The 21,056-nt window shown below is 32.9% G+C and overlaps 1 protein-coding gene across 1 annotated transcript; it reads right to left on the reverse strand.

Annotated features, from left to right (window-relative positions):
* Positions 1-7,192: 7,192 nt before the first annotated feature.
* LOC123660458 (very-long-chain (3R)-3-hydroxyacyl-CoA dehydratase hpo-8) lies at positions 7,193-19,125 on the reverse strand. Its single transcript, XM_045595537.1, has 4 exons — positions 18,776-19,125; positions 11,576-11,693; positions 9,569-9,798; positions 7,193-7,511 (listed from the first exon to the last, which is right to left on the reverse strand). Exons 1-4 carry the CDS (start codon positions 18,865-18,867, stop codon positions 7,256-7,258), a joined length of 696 nt encoding a protein of 231 aa, XP_045451493.1. The 5' UTR covers positions 18,868-19,125; the 3' UTR covers positions 7,193-7,255.
* Positions 19,126-21,056: the final 1,931 nt, after the last annotated feature.

A 21,056-nucleotide genomic window follows, 5' to 3' on the forward strand; every position in this document is an offset into this window, starting at 1 on the left:
ATGTCATTATAATTTACAATGACATTTTGACTTGCAGAGTTTAAATTAAAATCTCCAAATATTAAAATTTTAGTTTGCGGGCATTTGGAACACAAGTCTTCTAATAAATCAAAATATTTACAAAAAGTTTCATCTTTGGAGCTAGGAGGTATATATAATACACAACATATTATAGTTAAAGACTTAATTCTAACGAAGGCCGCAATCGCCTCAAGGGCAACATAGTTATCACTAAAACAAATATTATCAACTTTATATTTATCCCGGACAGCTAACATAACACCTCCCCAGCCGGAATCATTGGCCCGATCTTTTCGCACTATTGTATATCCTTTTGGGAATAATTCGGAATCACCGATAGAACTGTTTAAAAAAGTTTCCGTCAAAGCATATACGAGTACATCATAATTATCACTAATCACTGAGATTTTACATACGTCTAATTTCGAACGTAGCCCCCGTACATTTTGGTAAAAGATGATTAGGTACATTACGACACTTGTGAGGTTTTTCTTTACGAAATCCATTACGCCACGGTTTAATATGCACATTCTCAGCCCACTGTTCGGGGGACATATATGTAGATATTCATATGTTTGAATGGCACAGTTAATTTAAAAGACGCATAGTCGCCACGGGACTTTAATTGTTCGACGAAGCAACTATCATCGGGATATATATTTAAAAGATGCCTAATTACTTGTTCAACTGTCGTTCCAGATTTTAAATAGTTATAGGTGGAGATTACATTTTCGTTCCGCGGCTTCAAGTTCGGTTGTACCCGGAGCGGCCGTACCACGAGCTATATTATTTAACGAACGCCGAACTCGCTTCGATCTCACAGTTACCCACTCATTATTGGTATCCGCGTCGGCGTCGCACTCGAAGCAATCTGTTGGCTCCGCATTCTCAGGTTCGTGCGAGGTGACATTCGAGTTGTTTGACACATTCATAGTAGGGGTCGCAGTGACGACGCTTGTTCCTTTGTTCAATACAGACAGCGCGGGCGTCATATTCGGCACCGCTCGTACCTTACGTTTCGGAGCGGAGACAGCTGAGATAGCACGAAGTCGACATTCACGCACTGGTCGTTGTTTCGATCTACCCTCATCACCTTCTATATTCTGCACAGCTGATCCGTCCATTAGATATTTAATTAATCTATTTTGCTCAATTATAAGTACTTCCAACGAGTTCACTTTATTGTGCAGCACGGTAAAGGTATTAATCAACTCGCAAACACAATTTTCCAAACTTTTGGTTGACATTATCGCAGATATCAATTTTTGAATACGGGGAACAAATATATACGTACTAATCACCAACGATCGCCCATACATAAACTTGTCGCTTCGCTTCAGCCTGTACAAACTTATAAATAGCTAATTAATTATTATGATATGATTCAAAGTTAAGCTGTGTGCCTACGGCAGTAAAGAATATAGCCACCCTCTCTCTTCGCGTGGCTGTCGTAAGAGGCGACTAAGGGATAACACAGTTCCACTACCACCTTGGAACTTAAAAAGCTGACCGATGGTGGGATAACCATCCAACTGCTGGCTATGAAATACACAGGTCGAAGACGGACAGCAGCGTCTTCGGTGCGACAAAGCCAGCCCTGCGTTCACCAACCCGCCTGCCCAGCATGGTAACTATGTGCAAAACACATGAGTAGCCTGTAGAGACCTATGTCCGGCAGTGGACTGCAATAGGCTGCAGTGATGATGATGATGATACAAATATCCATCCTGAGCTGGAATCGAACACGCAAACCTTCGATGTTTTAGGCGACTACTCGCACCACTACAACAGAGCGGAGCGTTTGTTAAAGTGTTCATCTATCGCATGTCACATTACAGCTGGCCGCGGAGTAGGGATAAAGTGAAAGGCACATGGCAGAGCAACCAAGGCCAGTATGTCGGCGCCCATACCTCGCATCAGCTGACCGTGTAACATTAATATTCTCACTTATTCGTGCAAGTGGTCCATGATATTTGTGTGTTGTATCTGTATATTAACCCAACGTAAATGTTTTTATTCACTAGTTTCACTTGCATCGTGGTTTCATACAACCACACAATTCTTTTTTTATGGATAGGTATGTAATGAAATCTGTTTTCATAGGATATCCTGAAAAACAAATTAAAAGCTATAAAAGTACTATAGGTACTTTGGGTTATATCTTATAAAGAAAAACCTCATTTTTATATAAATACTACCTGTGCCCGTGGCTTCGCCCGCGTTGAAATCAGTGTGTCACAAAGTTTTCCCGGCAAACTTCCAGTGAAACTCTCATCAAAATCGGCTTTACCGTTCCGTAAATCTTCCTCTTGAAGCCTTCTCTCCATTGGTGAAACCGCGTGAAAATCCGTTCAGTCGATTTTGAGGGAATCGATCACATACACTTTTGGGGACTTTGTTTTATAATACACTAACTGTTGCCCGCGACTACGTCCGCGTGGTTATGAAGATATGCATTACTATCAAAATGTTTAACGCAAATTATTTTTTTATTTTAGTCAGATAAATGCTTTATTGGATTGGAAAAAAATACATTATTTGGACACCTTTTCACCATCTATAAAGCTTACATTTTAAATTTCAAGTCTGTTACTTCAAAAATATAGGACTTTCACGCAAACTTCCAACACCCGTTTTACCCCTTTAGGGGTCGAGTTTCGTAAAATCCGTTCTTAGTGGATGTCTATGTCCTGTAAGAAGCCTACTTGCCAAATTTCAAGTTTGTAGTGGTTATAGTTTCGGAGATTTCGTGATGAGTGACCTTTCGCTTTTATATATGTATAGATAGATAGATAGATATAATAATTAGACTAATATAAGTTGTGAGCAAACATATGACGAAACGTAGTTTGATCATTTAGGTCTTAATTTTATAAATTTGTAATTGTTGTGGGTGAGTGTATAACTCGAATAAATCTACTACTTTTCGAATATTAGTGTTGTTTCCACCGATTGTGCCACGAATCAGGTTGCATGTCTATATAACAACCTACATAACACAAAATTATGAGGCCGATGAAGATTCTCGCGACGATGTTAATAAGCGGTCTCAGCAGCCAGCCAATCACCGAGTTTCCAGATGCACCTTTAAGCGCCCGTAAATGTCACATACGTAAAATAAGTATTTCTACATAAACTAGCGGTTCCCTGCGCGCGTTGCTACGGTTTTTTTTTTGTTTTTTTTTTGGTCGTACCAACTCAGAAACCTCTTGTGGGCTTATGCACAACACTTTGCTGACGATGATCATATGCATAGTTTACGATTCTATAAGGGACATACAGATATACAAACATACAGACATATATATATATATATATATATATATATATATATATATATATAGATTCTATAATATTTTTATTATAAATTTTAAAAATATTAAATGACTTTTACAGTACCTCCGATCTTATATCCTACCTATGATATTCTTACTTCAAACTTACCTTATCCAACCAACACGACAGGTTTCCAGCATTCTCTAATCATTAATTAGCCTTAAGAATGATAAAAAAAAAATTTTAATCAGTTGGCTAATTTTAAGAATTTTCCACCTTGCTATCTTTGAAGAACGATTTTAGGCAAATTCCATTTAACCGACTTTCAAAAAAGGAGGAGGTTCTCAATTCGTGTATTTTTTTTAAAGTATTTTATCTCAGAACTTTTGACTGGATGAACCGATTTCGATGATTTTTTTGTTTTAATCGAAAGCGAATGCTTGTCTTATGGTTCCATTAAAATTTGATCGACATCTGGAAAAATAAAAATCTAATAGATCTTTTGCTTTTTCTTAATTTTTTTTTTAAGATGGTCACGTCAAAATTTCTTATAAAAGTCGAAAAAAACTCATAACTCCTAAACAATAAAAAAATCGTGGAACATACATGGCTATTCGGATACCCCATAAAAAACTGGACCTAAATTGTTTTGTAAGTATATAAACAGAATCCCCTATGTTTAATTGACATATATCTTAAGCTGCAACTAAATTAGGCGGGGTCTAAAGTCATTCCTTCCAGTCCATGTAGCTCCGTGCAGTCTTTCCAGAACTTACCGTTTGAGATGTGCAGGACAAGGATCCCTCAAAGCTTTCAATAGAGCTGGTTAGTTCACTGTGATGTTCTTGGTTCGTACAAAGTTTAGTGTAGTCAGAGATGACGAAATATGACGCTAAACTCCCGAAATAGATTTACTTAGGTTTTTGTTTTTATTTTTCTATTTTTTTATTTTTCTTTGTCGTTCTTTCCCTTCCTTTTTTCTCGGCTAACTTATTGTCTACACCCGCTAAACGTCCTAGATGCTCTGACTCTCTTTGTTTTTTTAAATGATATTTCTATCATCTAAATTATTTTGAAAATCCTAATCACGACGCTTGTAGTCATTTTGTATTCTTTGGATTTTTTCTAACCATGGTAAAGATTAACAAGTTTTATTTCTGGAAAAGATTCTAACTTTTTCTCAATATATAATACACTCTTGAATGACGAGATTTGCGCTTTTACTGCCAGTAAATTGTACTTTTTTAACCGACTTCCAAAAAAGGAGGAGGTTCTCAATTCGACTGTATTTTTTTTTTTTTTTTTTTTTTTTTTTTTTTTTTTTTTTTTTTTTTTTTATGTATGTTACATCAGAACTTTTGCCCGTGTGGACCGATTTCGACAAATTTTGTTTTAATCGAAAGGTGGTGTGTGCCAATTGGTCCCATTTAAATTTATTTGAGATCTAACAACTACTTTTCGAGTTATATCTAATAATGTGTTTTTACTTGACGCTTTTTTCGTCGACCTACGTTGTATTATACCGCATAACTTTCTACTGGATGTACCGATTTTGATAATTCTTTTTTTGTTGGAAAGGGGATATCCCTAGTTTGGTACCGTGATAAGGAAACTAGGATCTGATGATGGGATCCCAGAGGAATCGAGGGAAACTCTTGAAAATTCGCAATAACTTTTTACTGGGTGTATCGATTTTGATAATTTTTACTTTAATCGAAAGCTGATGTTTATCATGTGGTCACATATAAATTTTATCGAGATCTGATAACTACTTTTTGATTAATCTTTGATAACGCGTATTTACTTGACATTATTTTCGTCACCTTACGTTGTATTATACCTCATAACTTTTTACTGGGTGCACCGATTTTGACGTTTCTTATATAAATTAAAAGCTACTATTCGTCACGTGGTCCCATCCAAATTTAATTGAGATTTGATTAGTAATTTGTGAGTTATATCTAATATTGCGTATTTACTTGACGGTTTTTTCGTCACCCTACATTGTATTATACGTTATATCTTTTTACTGGGTGCACTGATTTTGATCTTTTTTGTATAAATCAAAAGCTAATACTTGCCATGTCGTCCGTTTTAAACATGATTGAGATATAATGAGCAATTTTTGAGTAATCTTTGATGACACGTATTTACATGACGATGTTAAGACGACTGTGGTCATGTTCAATACTTTGCCACAACGCCATCTATCAAAATTTAATGAAATTACTTCGTTGACTATCGATCAAATTACAATATTCCACTAGAGTAGAGAGTAGCAGTTTATTCGTTATAAATATATTTGTGCTTTTAATTTTTGAGTTATCGCTAATACTGGGTATTTACTTGGCTATTTTACGTGCCGGCCCCGGAATGAAAAAATTGAACAGTAAAATCTACTGAACGAATGACCTTGTTAGAGATGGCGTTCAGACGTTTTCTAATAACGCAATTAGGTTCTGATAGATGGCGTTATTAGATTCATTTATTTACAATTTTATATAGTAATAATATATTTCTCAGACTAGTAAGCCTTTTTGTGCCTATTTAGACAGTTGATCTGAAGGGGTAAACTCTAGTCGTGCATCGGAGCTGTGTGAAAACATGAACAGTACATATTTTTAATAAAAAAGACATAAACCGTAATTCAATATAAATCCGCTTCAACTAAAAAACCCGCCGTAATAAGCGATGTCAGCGCTTCGCGCGAATCGACGACGGGCCTTTTATGAAATTTCTGCCTACAATCGCTAACAAAATGTTAGAAATAACAGTAGAACATTACATAATTCTACAATTTTATAATGTCGCGTTATATGGAATACGAACAAAGTATTACTATTTTTTCATCGATCTACGTTGTATTTATTACTCTTCGATGTAATTGAAGTCGGTTTTTTTTTCGTTTGCGAGCAAACACAATTATTACTATAACGTACTGTTTTATTATATATACATAGTAGGCATGAAATTGAAGGATAAGTCAAATCATTCTCTCTTTGTGCATGTCTCCGACTGCATGTTATGTACGACTACCGTATTAATATATTTTAAATGTACAGCAGCATAAAGTTAGTTGTTCTTCACGCAGGCGGGTTTAATGTTTTTTTTTTAATTATTATTTTATTTATGTCTTTTTAGTCAGACAAATTACGTAATCGGTTCAATTCATTAAAACAGTTTACATCATGTGGTTGATTAAGTAATTTTTTAGGGTCAAGAGAACTGATAGCAAGCCCGGAGAAAGATCTCACTTTGCTCAAAGCAACGTAAGCCTGACTTTTAGCAAATAGGAGACTGCTTAAGTCAACAACTATTAGTTTTAATATAATAAAATTATTATTAAAATTATCTGTTTGTATTTGGTATTATGTATTTGTTATTGATTTTATTAATGTAATTGTAAATTGGTGTGACATTTATTAATTTTTATTTGTAATTTTAATTGTATGTTTTTTTTTAACCATTGTATTTTATTAGAAAGGCTACACCCCGAAGTTGATCGTCGCCTAGGAGGCGAGTTTGGCATGGCATAGGCGTGGGAAAGAGCAAAATCCACATTTTTTAAACTTTAATATTGTATTTATTTATTAGTATTACGGTAATAAAAATCATGATATACCTTTTTAAAATCCTTGTATTGTGCCCTTCAATTTGATACCCATATTGTAGTATTCGAGAAAAAAATTTTTTTTTCATTAACTACAATGGCTTCGCGCAGCCGCCATGTTTGATTTTTTTTTAATGTCACCTATCTAAGAACACTTGGGCAGCTAAGACGAACCTAACGATACCTCAATTATGTAAATCCGTTCAGTGGTTCTGGAAATATGAGGTAGTAAAGAATATTACATACATACATACAAGATACGCGCGAAAAACATAACCCTTACCCTTAAATACAAAACGTAAAATTTTAATAAGTAAAAAATAACATTATTTTAGAGATTCTATAACATTATTTAGACTTCTTTGAATCACCCCCTAGCATTTTTCTCCGTTGCTTCAACATGTGTCCAAAGAGATAAGGGAACAATGGAATGTATAAAAACATGTAAAGTACGAGAAAGTTGTAGTAATTAAATATGAAGTTCCATTTGTTCGGCATAGACAAAGTTAACAATTTTTTTTCAAGGATTTCATCAAGTGAGTGGTACATGCAAAGAAGCTCTCCGGTAATGCCAAGAGGATAGAGGACGAGGAACGTTGAATACCTGAAAAAATAATGAGTATGTTAATACATTGAGACTAAAATTTAGAGGGTAACATTTTTGAGATATTTAGTACCCATCTACTCGTAGGATAGAAAACATTTTGATTTAACATATTTTAAACTATTTAAATGCCAAAGTTTAACGCAAATATGTGTAGTCTGATACATGGGTACGTTTTTATATTCGCGAAATATATATTGATATATTGAGGAAAAATAGGCTATTATGTACAATATTGGTAGATTTTTTTATCGGAGGTTAAATTTTTGTTATTTCTGACTCCTTAATTCCGGTGCTGCGGTAAGTGTACTCATGCTCCGTACTGCGACTATCACGCGTTATTTTCGAACAAATTTACGTAAAAACGATCTTTACTGCAAGATCAAAATACGATACGAACTGACCTTTAACGACTGACAAATCGACACTTTTAAACAAAATAACGCGTCAGACAATATTCTAATAAAATTTGTAACATTGCATGCTAGAATATAGGTTTAGAAATTCGAAAAATACCCAAAACCGAATCGGAGCACCCCACTGTCCACGTGGTCTTGATCTGCCCTACCCCTATAGTGTTTTTTTAAGCCGGAGGCGCGGAGGGAGGGCAGCCCTTGCGTGATTGCGTCTAACCTTAAAGGTGGTAGGTTAATTTCAACCTCAAAACTTCAACCACGATATCTCTGTAAAAGCGGGGTTTACACGAAAATAGTTGTCTGGGGGGATGAAAAACCCGCACTCCCTCCAGATTCAGACGTAGAAAATGATATTCTGTATGTATTAATACCATTATAATGGATGTTTTTAAGCCTGATTGAACTTTATAAATAGTTAAATGTCAAACAAACAGTCATACTGCGCTTATTTTTAGGCATTTATGATTCGCATATACTCTGACAAATCATTGCTACAGTGACACTTGAAAAACACTACCAAATTATCTAAAATAGCTCTGAGAAATTCGGCCATGAATTTGCATTACTTCGTGATTTTTATTGCATCTGCGAAAGGCACCTTTAAACTGTTAACTGTTCCTTAAAACTGTTGTTAAATTTCATACTACATCATCATCATCATCATTACAGCCTATACAGTCCACTGCTGGACATAGGCCTCCACAAGTTCACGCCAAAAATAACGTGAACTCATGTGTTTTGCCCATAGTCACCACGCTGGGCAGGCGGGTTGGTGACCGCAGTAGTGGCTTTGTCGCACAAAAGACGCTGCTGCCCGTCTTCGGCCTGTGTATTTCAAAGCCAGCAGTTGGATTGTTATCCCGCCATCGGTCGGCTTCTTAAGTTCCAAGGTGGTTGTGGAACCTTGTTATCCCTTAGTCGCCTCTTACGACACTGTGTGGCTAACGGCACTAAAGAATTTAGCCACCCCCTCTCATACTACATATCCTCTAAATATATATAACAAAGATATGAGTATATTCATGGGGACGTTTAATAATAGATCATTAACAAAAAAAAATATGTTGTATAAGAAAAATAATTTAAATAATAAAAAAGAATTCAAGAATATGGTTTTGCCTATGGTAGATGGTACCAGAAAGATTATATTCCTTATACATATATTATTATAATTATTTGCCTTAAAATTTTAAACCTATTCAAAAAAATATTTTAAATAATAATAATAATATTTTTATTAATAAATACAGTCATACATAGTTGTTGAATTGAAAACAAACAAAGAAAATCCTGTCAGCACATAAATATGTATATAAATACTTTATACATATGTATAAAAATACTTTAACTGCATTTCATTATAAACTCAATTTTAAATATATTGTAAAGAAATAATACTGTTCAATATACATTGAACTTTGGATTTAGCTTTGTATTAAACTGTTGTTACGTAAACATAAATTAGTAATTAAAAGAATATAACATTGTATTGTTACCTACTTATACATTTGTACCTAAAACGAACGACGTTATAGTATTTGTCATTAATGGCTTATTATAAATATAATAGAGTATGTATTATTAAAAACATATTATTTATTGGTCACAAACATATTTTATTAAATGACTGAAAATCCTTACCTGAAAAACAATAGTGTTTGTGGTACGACGTTGACCAAATTAAAAGCATAATAGGCGTATCTAATTATCTCCGTGATAGACCATGCTAAGATACAGAGTGGCAAGCCAGGGCTGACAGTCGCGCTATCTGTGGCCAACAGGACCCCAAGCACGAGGAACACTCGTGAGTAAACCTGCATGAAGACCACGACAACGCTGGACGGCACAAGTTTTATGGCGGCATGTACCACCTAAAATTATAACAATAGTATTATTAAAATTAGTGCGTTGGGTATCATTGATGTCAATGGCTATTGTTCTGATCGTAGGAGTCATAACGTGAATTATTTTTGTCGAGAGTCCCATAGTCCTGAATAAAAAAGGCTTTATACAGCATAATTATTTTTATTAGCCCGAGTGATTGATTGAGCCTATACCATCCCACTGCCGAGCACAGCCATTTTCTTCGTGTAGAAGGGAGCGATTGCCTGATATAATATTTTTACAAACAAACAAAAAACGTTTAGCTGCACTATATAAGTTGAAAATAACAATTAAAAGTATTCTCTAGTAAAACAAACAGAACGAATCAAATTATAAATGTTTTAGTAATAGTAGTAGTCTAAGGAATGATAATTTCCAATATAGACGCTTTATTGCATAACTATCGGAGATAATTACGTTCTCACACCTTTACAACAAGATGCAATCTTTACAAGATAGATGATGGATAGAAAATAGGTACTTAAGTAATATAACTACTATTACGTTATATAAGTTCTGATTAGTACATGTATATTGCTATCAGACATGTTCCAAAATGTAGAAAATACATTTACAAAACGTGAAATAAAATCTAATATGTTACCTAAACATTATTTAACGTACGTGGACTTCAGGATTTGTTTGGTCGTATCATCGGGTTGTGTTAAATAATATGTTTATAACAATATTTAAATAGGCAATAAGAAAAAAGTGTTTCGATAATGCACTATATTATAAACCTAAATATTATATAACCTATATATTATATACCTAAACAAATCAGACTATAAAACCAAACTTACTTGTAATATCATTAACATAATTATGATAATTTAAATTGTCAACCTTTTCAAGTTAAATGAAAGAGCTCGAAAGTCACATATTTAAATATTGTTTTTATTCAAATTTAGCCTTTTCATTAACCTTATTTAGTTTACATACAATAGTAAAAAAAATTACAAACGAATTCGTGGCTCTATACAGCGCTGGCTTTTGTTATTTTAAAAAAAAAAATATCTCATATTTTTACGTGTATATAGATATTATGAATTTATAGTCAAAATATATTAATTACATATACATACATATTTTTAGTCATATTTTACCTTAAACTGTAACAATTACAATTCTGTACGTGTGTATTTCACTGACCTCTGCGTAAGCGGCTTGACCGCCATATGGCCTGCATTCGAGTTTTACAATTTTTTTTTGTGCAGAGCAGTCTTAATGTTGTATCAGTTGTATACATAATGAAATTAACAACTATTCATCAAGTAAAATAACGCTTAAGACAACGCTTTTCATCCGATATACACACATGCCCATACATAATTCGTTTTAGCTGTATGAAGTAACTTGCAAATTTTACTACTTTACTTTTACTACTTTTCACGCTCTCTTAAAACTATTTGACATTTATACATATAATTTACTTTTTCCAAAGACATAAAAAATAAAATTTAAATTAAAAACGGAATATTTTTACTATTTGTCGTTGGTGATTGTATCTTGACCACGGCGGTTGCAACTGAGCCGAAATATCGGAATAACTTGACCCTACTGGTCGTGTAAAATACATATCAATGTAAGAAATTGAAAATTACTGAATTTTATTTTTTATTTTTTTGTCGATGCGAAAGGTATATGTTAAGTTTTTAGAAACGTAATCAAAAAACAAACATCTAAAATCACCATCATCATCATCATCAATCATCAAAAAATCTTTAGATACTTTTAATACAAAACTTTATTAATTACACATACCTCTAACAATGCTGCAGTTTGGAATATTAGTACTGTGTATTTGATTTCGTTCCAATAGTTATCTAATGTTCCACGATTCAAGAAATACGCAACAGACTGTAGAAGTAAATACGACCACCTAAAACAAAAAAAAACGATTATTATTATTATTATTAGATAAAATATCGAACATTAATATTGGGTACAAACATATTAGCTTTGATAGAATTAATTATGTATACATAAATTTTTACTTATATACCTACATAGTCTGGCCAGGAATACTGTTACGATTAAAAATAAATAAAATATTAAATTTCAATTTGGAATTTGTCATTTTTATATGATTGTTCATTGTGTTTTCTCATTTTCGCGCCAATACATTGTAAAATATTTTTTAATATTAAAATGGAGTTTGGTGATAAAGAGAACCGAATTGTTGTGATTGCATTACACAAAGTAAGTATGGAGCCAAATACAATTTTTAAAACTCCCTATATGCTTGGTATTAGTCAAATGTTTGTATACGGGGCTATTGATAGGTACAGTGAAACCTCCTCTGACTTTTCTTGTGACACGCTACGTGGACGGACAGAAACAGATCTGGCCGTCCACGTAGTTCGTAGAAACGAATTCGAAGGAATCTTGTCCAAAAGCAAGATTGTTATCTCGGGAGATGAAGATAGGAACTAGAACCATGTCGCATACTTTAAAAGATGAATTAGGACTTGCAGCCTATAAGAGACGCACTAGTCATTTCTTAACTGATCATTTAAAAAAGAATAGGGTGGTAAAATCAAAACAACTACTTAAGCGGTACGCAAAGGAGGTCACAGAAAAAAATTGTTTACGGATGAGAAATTTTTTACTATAATTAATAAGTGTGTTTGCAGGCAAACGAAGAAAAACCGACTTCAATTATATCGACAAGTAATACAACGTAAGTAGACGAAAAAATAGTCAAGTAAATACGCATTATCAAAGATTACTCCAAAAGTTGTAATCAGATCTCGATGAAATTTTAATGTTATGTTGATGAAATTTAAAAAGGGGTTTAACGACTAGTGTGGTGAAAAGTGGCTTAAGACACACAATGCGTGTATGTGTGCGAAACAGGGGCGGACATGTGGAACATGTATTGTAGAACTATTATAAAAAGATAAATAAACCTTATTTGTTACCTATTTGGATTATTTTATTTTGTTTCTTGACTCAAGTTAAATTTGACGCTTAAGCAACGCTATTTTTTACTACTACCTGGTAGCATTTCATCAAAGTTCTTGTTAAGGAATTGTAATAAAACCCAATCTTATTATACCTTGTTGCAAAGCTTAAGAACCGTAGATATTTTTAAGCACATCTGCAACACAAAGAAAAAGAACTTTATACGAACTTATTTCTTTTTTTAACAATGACTCGTCTACTACGGCTCAGTTGGTAAAGTTACTTGCAGTTTTAATATTTATAATAATAAAACAACTAATCTACAACACAAAAATAGTAAAAATGAATAAATTAGAGCCACAAATTTCAAAAAAAAGGGGATAATAGACAAAGGTAATTTTTGTAAAAAAAATTTAAAGGGCAATAACTTGAGAAGGGTTAAGTTTAGGGCATGGGGTTTTATAGTCAAATCAGTCAGGATTGATGGTAACTACAACCTCTTAAAGGATTTAGGTCGACTTAACCAATAACCCTGTATATATATATATATATATATATATATATACATATATACTAGCTGTGCCCGCGGCTTCGCCCGCGTTGAAATTAGTGTGTCACAAAGTTTTGCCGGCAAACTTCCAGTGAAACTCTCATCAAAATCGGCTTAGCCGTTCCGTAAACCTTCCTCTTGCCAATGGTGGAGCTCTCTACAATGGTGAAACCGCATGAAAATCCGTTCAGTAAATTTTGAGCGAATCGATCACAGGACATTGTTTATAATACACTAACTGTTGCCCGCGATTACGTCCTCATGGTTATGAAGATATGTCTTACTATTAAGATGTTTAACGCAAATTATTTTTTTATTCCAGTCACTTGAAATGCTTATCAAACTGAGTAACTTTTTAAAAGGCACAATTTAGTATAATTTAATAGTTATTTTTATAAAACCTCTCTATACACCACATTTTTGGTTTTATTTTAAGGCTGTATATGTTTCATACAAACTATCAACCCCAATTAAACCCCCTTAGCGATGGAATATCGTAAAATCCGTTCTTAGCGGACATTTGCTAACTATAATCTACATCCCTGCCAGACTGTATCTTTTTCCAACCTGGATGGATAGACCATCCAGCGGTTTTTGAGTTCTCGTGATGAGTGAATCAGTGACCTTTCTCTTTTATATATATAGATTACGATGCATTATTTGGACACCTCCTCACCATCTGTAGAGCATATATTTTAAATTTCAAGTCTCTTACTTCAAAAACATAAGACTTTCATACAAACTTCCGACCCCCGTTTTATCCCCTTAGGAGTCGGTTTTCGTAAAATCAGTTCTTAGCGGATGTTTACGCCCCATAAGGAACCTACCTGCCAAATTTCAAGTTTGTAGCTGTTATAGTTTCGGAGGTTTCGTGATGAGTGTGTCAACCTACCGTCCCCCGTTTTAACTCCAAAAGGGAGTTGATTTCTAAAGACACATTATTTGGACACCTTCTCATCATCTATAAGGCATACATTTTAAATTTCAAGTCTCTTACTTCAAAAACATGGGACTTTCACACAAACTTTCAACCCCCGTTTTACCCCCTTAGGGGTCGAGTTTCGTAAAATCCGTTCTTAGCGGATGCCTACGTCTTATAAGGAACCTACCTGCCAAATTTCAAGTTTATAGGTGTAATAGTTTCGGAAATTTCGTGATGAGTGAGTGACCTTTCACTTTTATATATATTATTATTACTAGCTGACCCGGCGAACTTCGTATCGCCTAACACAAACTTTATCGTATGGTATTAAAGTTCAAATTGACTTTTAAGTATTATCACAAATCTTTTGTATGGGAGTATAGAAAAGGGTTGTTTTTAGACTTTTTCAGGAAATTTAATTATTTTTTTTTTAGAATTTTTTCTCTCCTTAAGAACCATCCTCGTACTTCAAGGAATATTTTAAAAAAAGAATTAGCGAAATCGGTCCAACCGTTCTCGAGTTTTGCGCTTAGCAACACATTCAGCGACTCATTTTTATATTATAGATAGAAGATATTATAGAAGATATATATATATATATATATATATATATATATACATACGGTCGAATTGAGTAACCTCCTCCTTTTTTTAAAGTCGGTTAAAAAATCATATTTAAACCAACAAAATGACCTCGTTTATGCTCGAAGTTCTAAGGAGGCTGCCCAATTAGTCAACAGAGTACAACGTGGGCATTATCCGACTTCAGTAATGGTTTGGTGGGGTGTTAGCTATGAAGGAGTGACTGAGCCACGTTTTTATAAAAAATGGTATCAAAACATCGGGTAGTTAAGCCCTTTAACAACACCATGCTCAATAACTAAGATTAGTCCTTTTAGCAAGATTCGGCGACAGGTCATAAAGCACGATCCACCTAATCTTGGTTAGAAACCAACGTTCTGGACTTCATCAGAGGTGAAGACTGGCCATCTTCTAGTCCCGATCTTAATTCGTTGGATTATGATTTATGGTCAGTTTTAAAGAGTATGGCTTGCTCTAAATGCCTTGATAATTTGGAGTCCCTAAAACAATCTATACGATTGGCAGTGAAGAATTTTCCCATGGAAAGAGTACGTGCTTCTATTGATAATGGCCTCAACATTTAAAGGAGTGTATTGCAGCTAATGGAGACCACTTCGAATAAGCTTTATATATTTTTAATGTTATTATATTAATGTACTAGATGTGCCTGCAACTTCGGCGTGTGAAATTCAACAAAATAATTAGATATTGTTCGGTTCGCAGTTCTATAAAAAAAAGTAGCCGAAGTTACTCCTTATTACATCAGCTATCTGCCAGTGAAAATCCCGTCAAAATCGGTCCAGTCGTTTGCGAGATTAGCCGGAACAAACAGACAGACAGAAAATTATAAAAAATGTTATTTTTATACATATACTGTGTATATACATATGAATTTAGTAAAAAGCGGTTATTTTAATATTACAAACAGACACTCGAATTTTATTTATTTGTACAGAAGATTAAACTAACACACTAACGCCGAGTTGCACGAAAAGAAATTAAAATTTAAGTAGTGATTAAACTAATTTAATCGCAAGAATTGTATGAAATTCTTGTGATTAAATTAGTTTAATCTCTACTTAAATTTTAATTTTGTTTCGTGCAACTCGGCGTAATACTACTAAATGTTTCGTGTAATAGAAAAAATATTTTGTTCTTAATTTGTAACAATATTTATTAGGGCAAGACTGTAATATCTGGATATAGGGACAGAGAAAGCGACTTTGTTTTATACTATGTAGTGATATGCGCAAAAATGCTGTTTTCTCGAGGTTACTAGTTAGGTTTACAATAATAGAAGATCGTTATATTTTTCATTAAAAATTAAAGAATTACGCTTTACTTCATTTATAAACAATATCTATTCATCTAGACAAATAAATATAATTGAAGTGTCTGTTTGTAATATTAAAATAACCGGTTTTTACTAAATGCGCTTTTGACTATACACGGTACATATACCAAAATAACATTTTTTTACAATTTTTGTCTCTGTCTGTTTCTTCCGGCTAATCTCTTAAACGGGTGGGCCGATTTTGACGGGACTTTCACTGGCAGATAACTGATGTAATAAGGAGTAACTTAGGCTACTTTCATTTTAGAAATTTATTATTTTATAACCCTGCGAACTGAACAGTAACTTTTTTTGTTAAATTCCACGCAGACGAAGTTGCGGACGCAGCTAGTATTTGAATAAAAAAACCGACCGTTTTACCAAAAGTTAACAATACAACATATAGCGATATCCATCGGATAAAAGTTTACTGTATATATAATTTTTATTTTTTCACTATCTAACTTCACTTGAACTGTCAAATATTTATATTCGCAAGTTATAAAATTAATATTTATTTACTAGCTGACAGGACGATATATTTTATGTAATTTTGTAAATTATTTTTAACTTTTTCTAGAGAAACTTTGTCTTGACAATCAAGAATACAAAAAAATATATATCAAATTTGGGTATAGTCGTCCTTATCATTTTTTACTTATGGGGTATTCCTAAATCGACCAATTTTGAACCCGACCCCGTTCGATCTGGCCAATAGTTTTTCATTATTTTTTACCCATTGTAAAACATTTTTGAGAACTTTTTAATTTTTTTTTTTATCCAATCCCAAATAAGTTGTGAATTTTTCAAAAAAATTACTTTTTATATTTAAATAGTCATAACTTTTTCAAAAATTGACCTTTTGCTATCCTTTTTTTAAATATTTGTTTATTAATGTAAATAAAAATTTTCGAAAAAGTATGCAACAAAAATTTAACACAGTGAACTATGAAGTTATAGCTTTTTTTGGATAAAATCGTTATTTTTTCGAAGTTCGCCGTTTTTTATTTTTTTTTTTTTTTCTCAAAAAAAACTTCAACTAATTTTACACTTAATCCCGCCAATCCCGAAGTGAGCCAAATTTGTTTCATATTTTTTTTTTATTTAATTGAAAAAAAAAATGTCTATTTATCAAAAATGAATTATTTTATTCACAAGCTTTTTATATGATAAAATAAATGCAATTCAACGATTTTCTTGAATTATATTTTCAATTTATAGGCTTAGGCTACGACTGTAATGACTAAGATTCAAATTTTAATACACCTAACAGAGAAGATTCTCATTCTATTCCCCTACTCCCGGTTGATGGAAAGTGGTCGATTTGGCATGGAATACCCCTTATATAGAGAGATAGATATGTGTAGATATACCTCGGTAGATACAATAATATAAAGTAATAATTTCGATAATTTGTTGAGGTCAACAAGTTAAACTTTATCAATAACTGATAAAACTACCGAGCCAATGTATCGACAGAAAATTTTACTATAAATATCCATCATAAAACCAGTATCTCATCAAGAGTTGCTGTCCGTGCCCAATTAGAATAAAACACATATTGCCGCACGGCCTACTTTTTATTTTATTAAACACACATTTTCTAACACTCATCTCTAAACACAACATTGAAAGTAAATATAAAGGTAAAAAGAAAGGTAAGTTTTACTTAAGGTGAAAGGTAAGTTTTACTTAAAGTAAAAGGTTGGTAAGTTTTTTTTAGTCTACAGTTCAAGCTCAATTATTTTTATAACTAAGTAGATATAAATTTATATGCTACAACTTGATGAAAAATATCAAAACAAAATGCTTATAACAACTGTTTAAGTCTCTCATATTCTTATTCACAATATAAGCATTTTTTTTCTGGTGCTATGTTAATATTTTTATAAAAGTTCAGTAACAAAATCAAGTAATTAGAAGGTTGAGAAAAATATGAAAAATAATTATAATAGATAGATTAATGACCCACATATTCTGATGGAATTAAAGATATTAAACTTAAACGACAACATCGTAAAATGAAAGTAGTTGATGTTAAATGTGTATGTGTGATTTTATTAATTGTATTGATACATAGAAATAAAATGAAAAAAGGACAAATGTAATTTTTTTTATTGGTAAAAAAAATTTAATGAGCTATGATCTCAAAATCTTCATTTTAAGATACAGGCTCATAACTGGTGTTAAAATGGCGATTTTCTCTAGCCCCGGTCTACTTTCCATGTTTTTCCTATGCTTTAAACCATGACGAATACATAATTAACTCTCACTTTAGTTTATATTTAATTATAGAACATAATTAATAGTAATGACAGTTTCATTTAATGAGGAATATTGCAAAATTTTTGATTTTAATCACAAATAGTTAAATTGAACTATTTAAATTAACTAAAGCTATACAAGAAATTGATATGTACAAAAAAAATAACCCATTTTGTAAATTAAGTACTTATTAAATTTTTCAAAAACGTATTTCTTGTGGAATTAATAATAAAATTTAAATAAATTTAAAATTGTTAATTAAAAAATATAAACAATAAAAAAATGTTTCAAATTGATTTTAAATAAAGTAGTACACTGAAACTTTAATTTATGAGAATGTTTAATGTTATTGTTTATATAATATTTTGTTTAAACAAAAAAAAAAAGAAATAAAGCTGTACTTACCCCAACGTTTGAATTCCATTGTAAGCTATGAGATAAATTTTTGCCAAGCCCAACGAATCTGAGTTTTTTTTCTGTAAAGACTTCGCTGACATTATAACGAATTAAAACAATGACTTTTTAATGTGTACCTATTATTTTTTTCTCGATCTAATAATGGTTTATGTTGCTTACGTCATCTAAGTAACTAAAATAATATTGTATCGTCATCAGTGTGATCGACCCAACCACGTAATAAAACACGGCTAGACTACGAGACTTTCATTTAATGATTACGAATACGATTGGATTTTGAGGTTCGTAAACATAGTAACATACAATAAATATACCAAACCAATATATAATAAGAATAGACATAGACAATAGTGATATTCGATATACATCGATGCATCGAAAGCATCGATGTTTACAATGCGATATATCGAATCGATCCGATGTTTTGAAAATTCTCGATATACTCGATGCATCCATGTTTTTTCATAAAGCATCGAACCGATGATAACCAGTTAATTTTACAAAAACTCAAGGTTGACCACAAAAATTTTATCTATAGTCCAAAATTTTATATATTAGTTTATTTTTGAAACGAAGTTTCTTATGGGGCGTTGTGATGGGGTGACCAGCAAAAACGTCCATAACGTTAAATAAAAGCGTAAAATTCTTATGTATAGTCATTTATGATGGCTATACAGTGTTTTATGTATAGTCTAGTGATGGGTGTTATTATTATTGCAGTTTGCTATTATTATTATGTCATTCGATAATTATTATATGTTATTACTACCTGTTGTCCGCGATGTCGTCTGCGTGAACGCTATACAGCACCAAAAATACCTAAGATTATCTATACATATAATAAAACGGTAGGAAAGTCAAAACTGTACATTAAATATTTTTTAAAAAGAATACTTGGGGTGTGATCTTAAATCGATACCGAAGCCAAAAATATAGTTTTTAGAATTTTTGTCTGTTTGTCTGTATGTATGTCCGGGATAAACTCAAAAAGTACTGCATGGATTTACTTCAAATTTGCCACGAATATTATTAAGAAGTCGTGTCAACATATAGGCTACAAATTATTACGCTATCACCTACGGGGAACGACCAGTGAACCTTTATTTCTTCAACGCATTCTGTAACAACGTGTAATCTAACGACGCATATTTGAATGTTGTTATTATATGTACGATTTTTATTTTTGTGTTACCCACACATTAGGAACTCTAAACATTTTTGAATATCATATCAAAAATTGTCCGCTCCAGCGGGGTTCGAACCCGCGTCTCCGACTTACCGTGTCGGCGCTCTAGCCAATTAAGCTATGGAACGATGTACCCGCTAGAGCGAAACTTTTGATATGGTGATTTTTATTTTCGGTTTAAGCGAACCGTGGCGCCGTCTATAGTAAGTTCTTTACAGATACCCATAACTATTCAAAGTTTCATATTACAATGAAAATCTTTGACAGGAGACGACACCATGCTATTTTTAATATGTACGATTTTAACGCCACGCTGGATAAAGATCTTTCTGAGCATTTGGTCACTTCTCAGAAGAATACCCTTTACACAAGCCCACAAATCCAAAATGAAATAATTGACATTTGTGGTGAAATTATTCAACATAAGATTATCAATGAAGTGAAGTAAGTTATTATGGACTGCAACCTGTCTTGGAAAGCTCACATTAACGAAATCAGCAAGAGAATACATTACTCGATTCACTCTCTCAAGCGTCTCCAGTATTTTCTTCCCTTCAAAACCAAATATATGCTCGCGCAATCCCTTCTACTACCTATCCTTGACTATGCCGATGTATGCTATCTGGATGTGACAGAGGAGCTGCTTAGAAAGTTGGAGCGACTTCAGAATCTCGCAGTACGCTTCATTTTTGGCTTGCGAAAGTTTGATCGTATTTCTCACTTCCGTGCTCAGATCAAATGGCTCCCTATTCGCCTTCGCCGTGATATGCATATCCTATCTACTCTCTTTAATATCCTACGTGATCCAAACTCTCCTTCTTATCTTCGATCCCGTTTTCACTTCCTACCCTCTCCTAATCGTTCCAGGCGCCCTGGCATTACAACAAAGCTGGATGTACCAAAGTGCAATACAAAATTCAAACTTAATTCATTTACGGTACGCGCCTCTATACTGTGGAACAAACTCCCAGAAAGTATCCAAAAAAGTCCTTCCCTTGTCTCCTTCAAACGAAAATTAAAGGAGCACTTTATTTCTCAAGTCAATTTACAATCATAAGTATATAATTACCTTTCTATTATGTT

This window comes from Melitaea cinxia, chromosome 2 (genome assembly GCF_905220565.1).
Source record: "Melitaea cinxia chromosome 2, ilMelCinx1.1, whole genome shotgun sequence".
Taxonomy (NCBI): Eukaryota; Metazoa; Arthropoda; class Insecta; order Lepidoptera; family Nymphalidae; genus Melitaea; species Melitaea cinxia.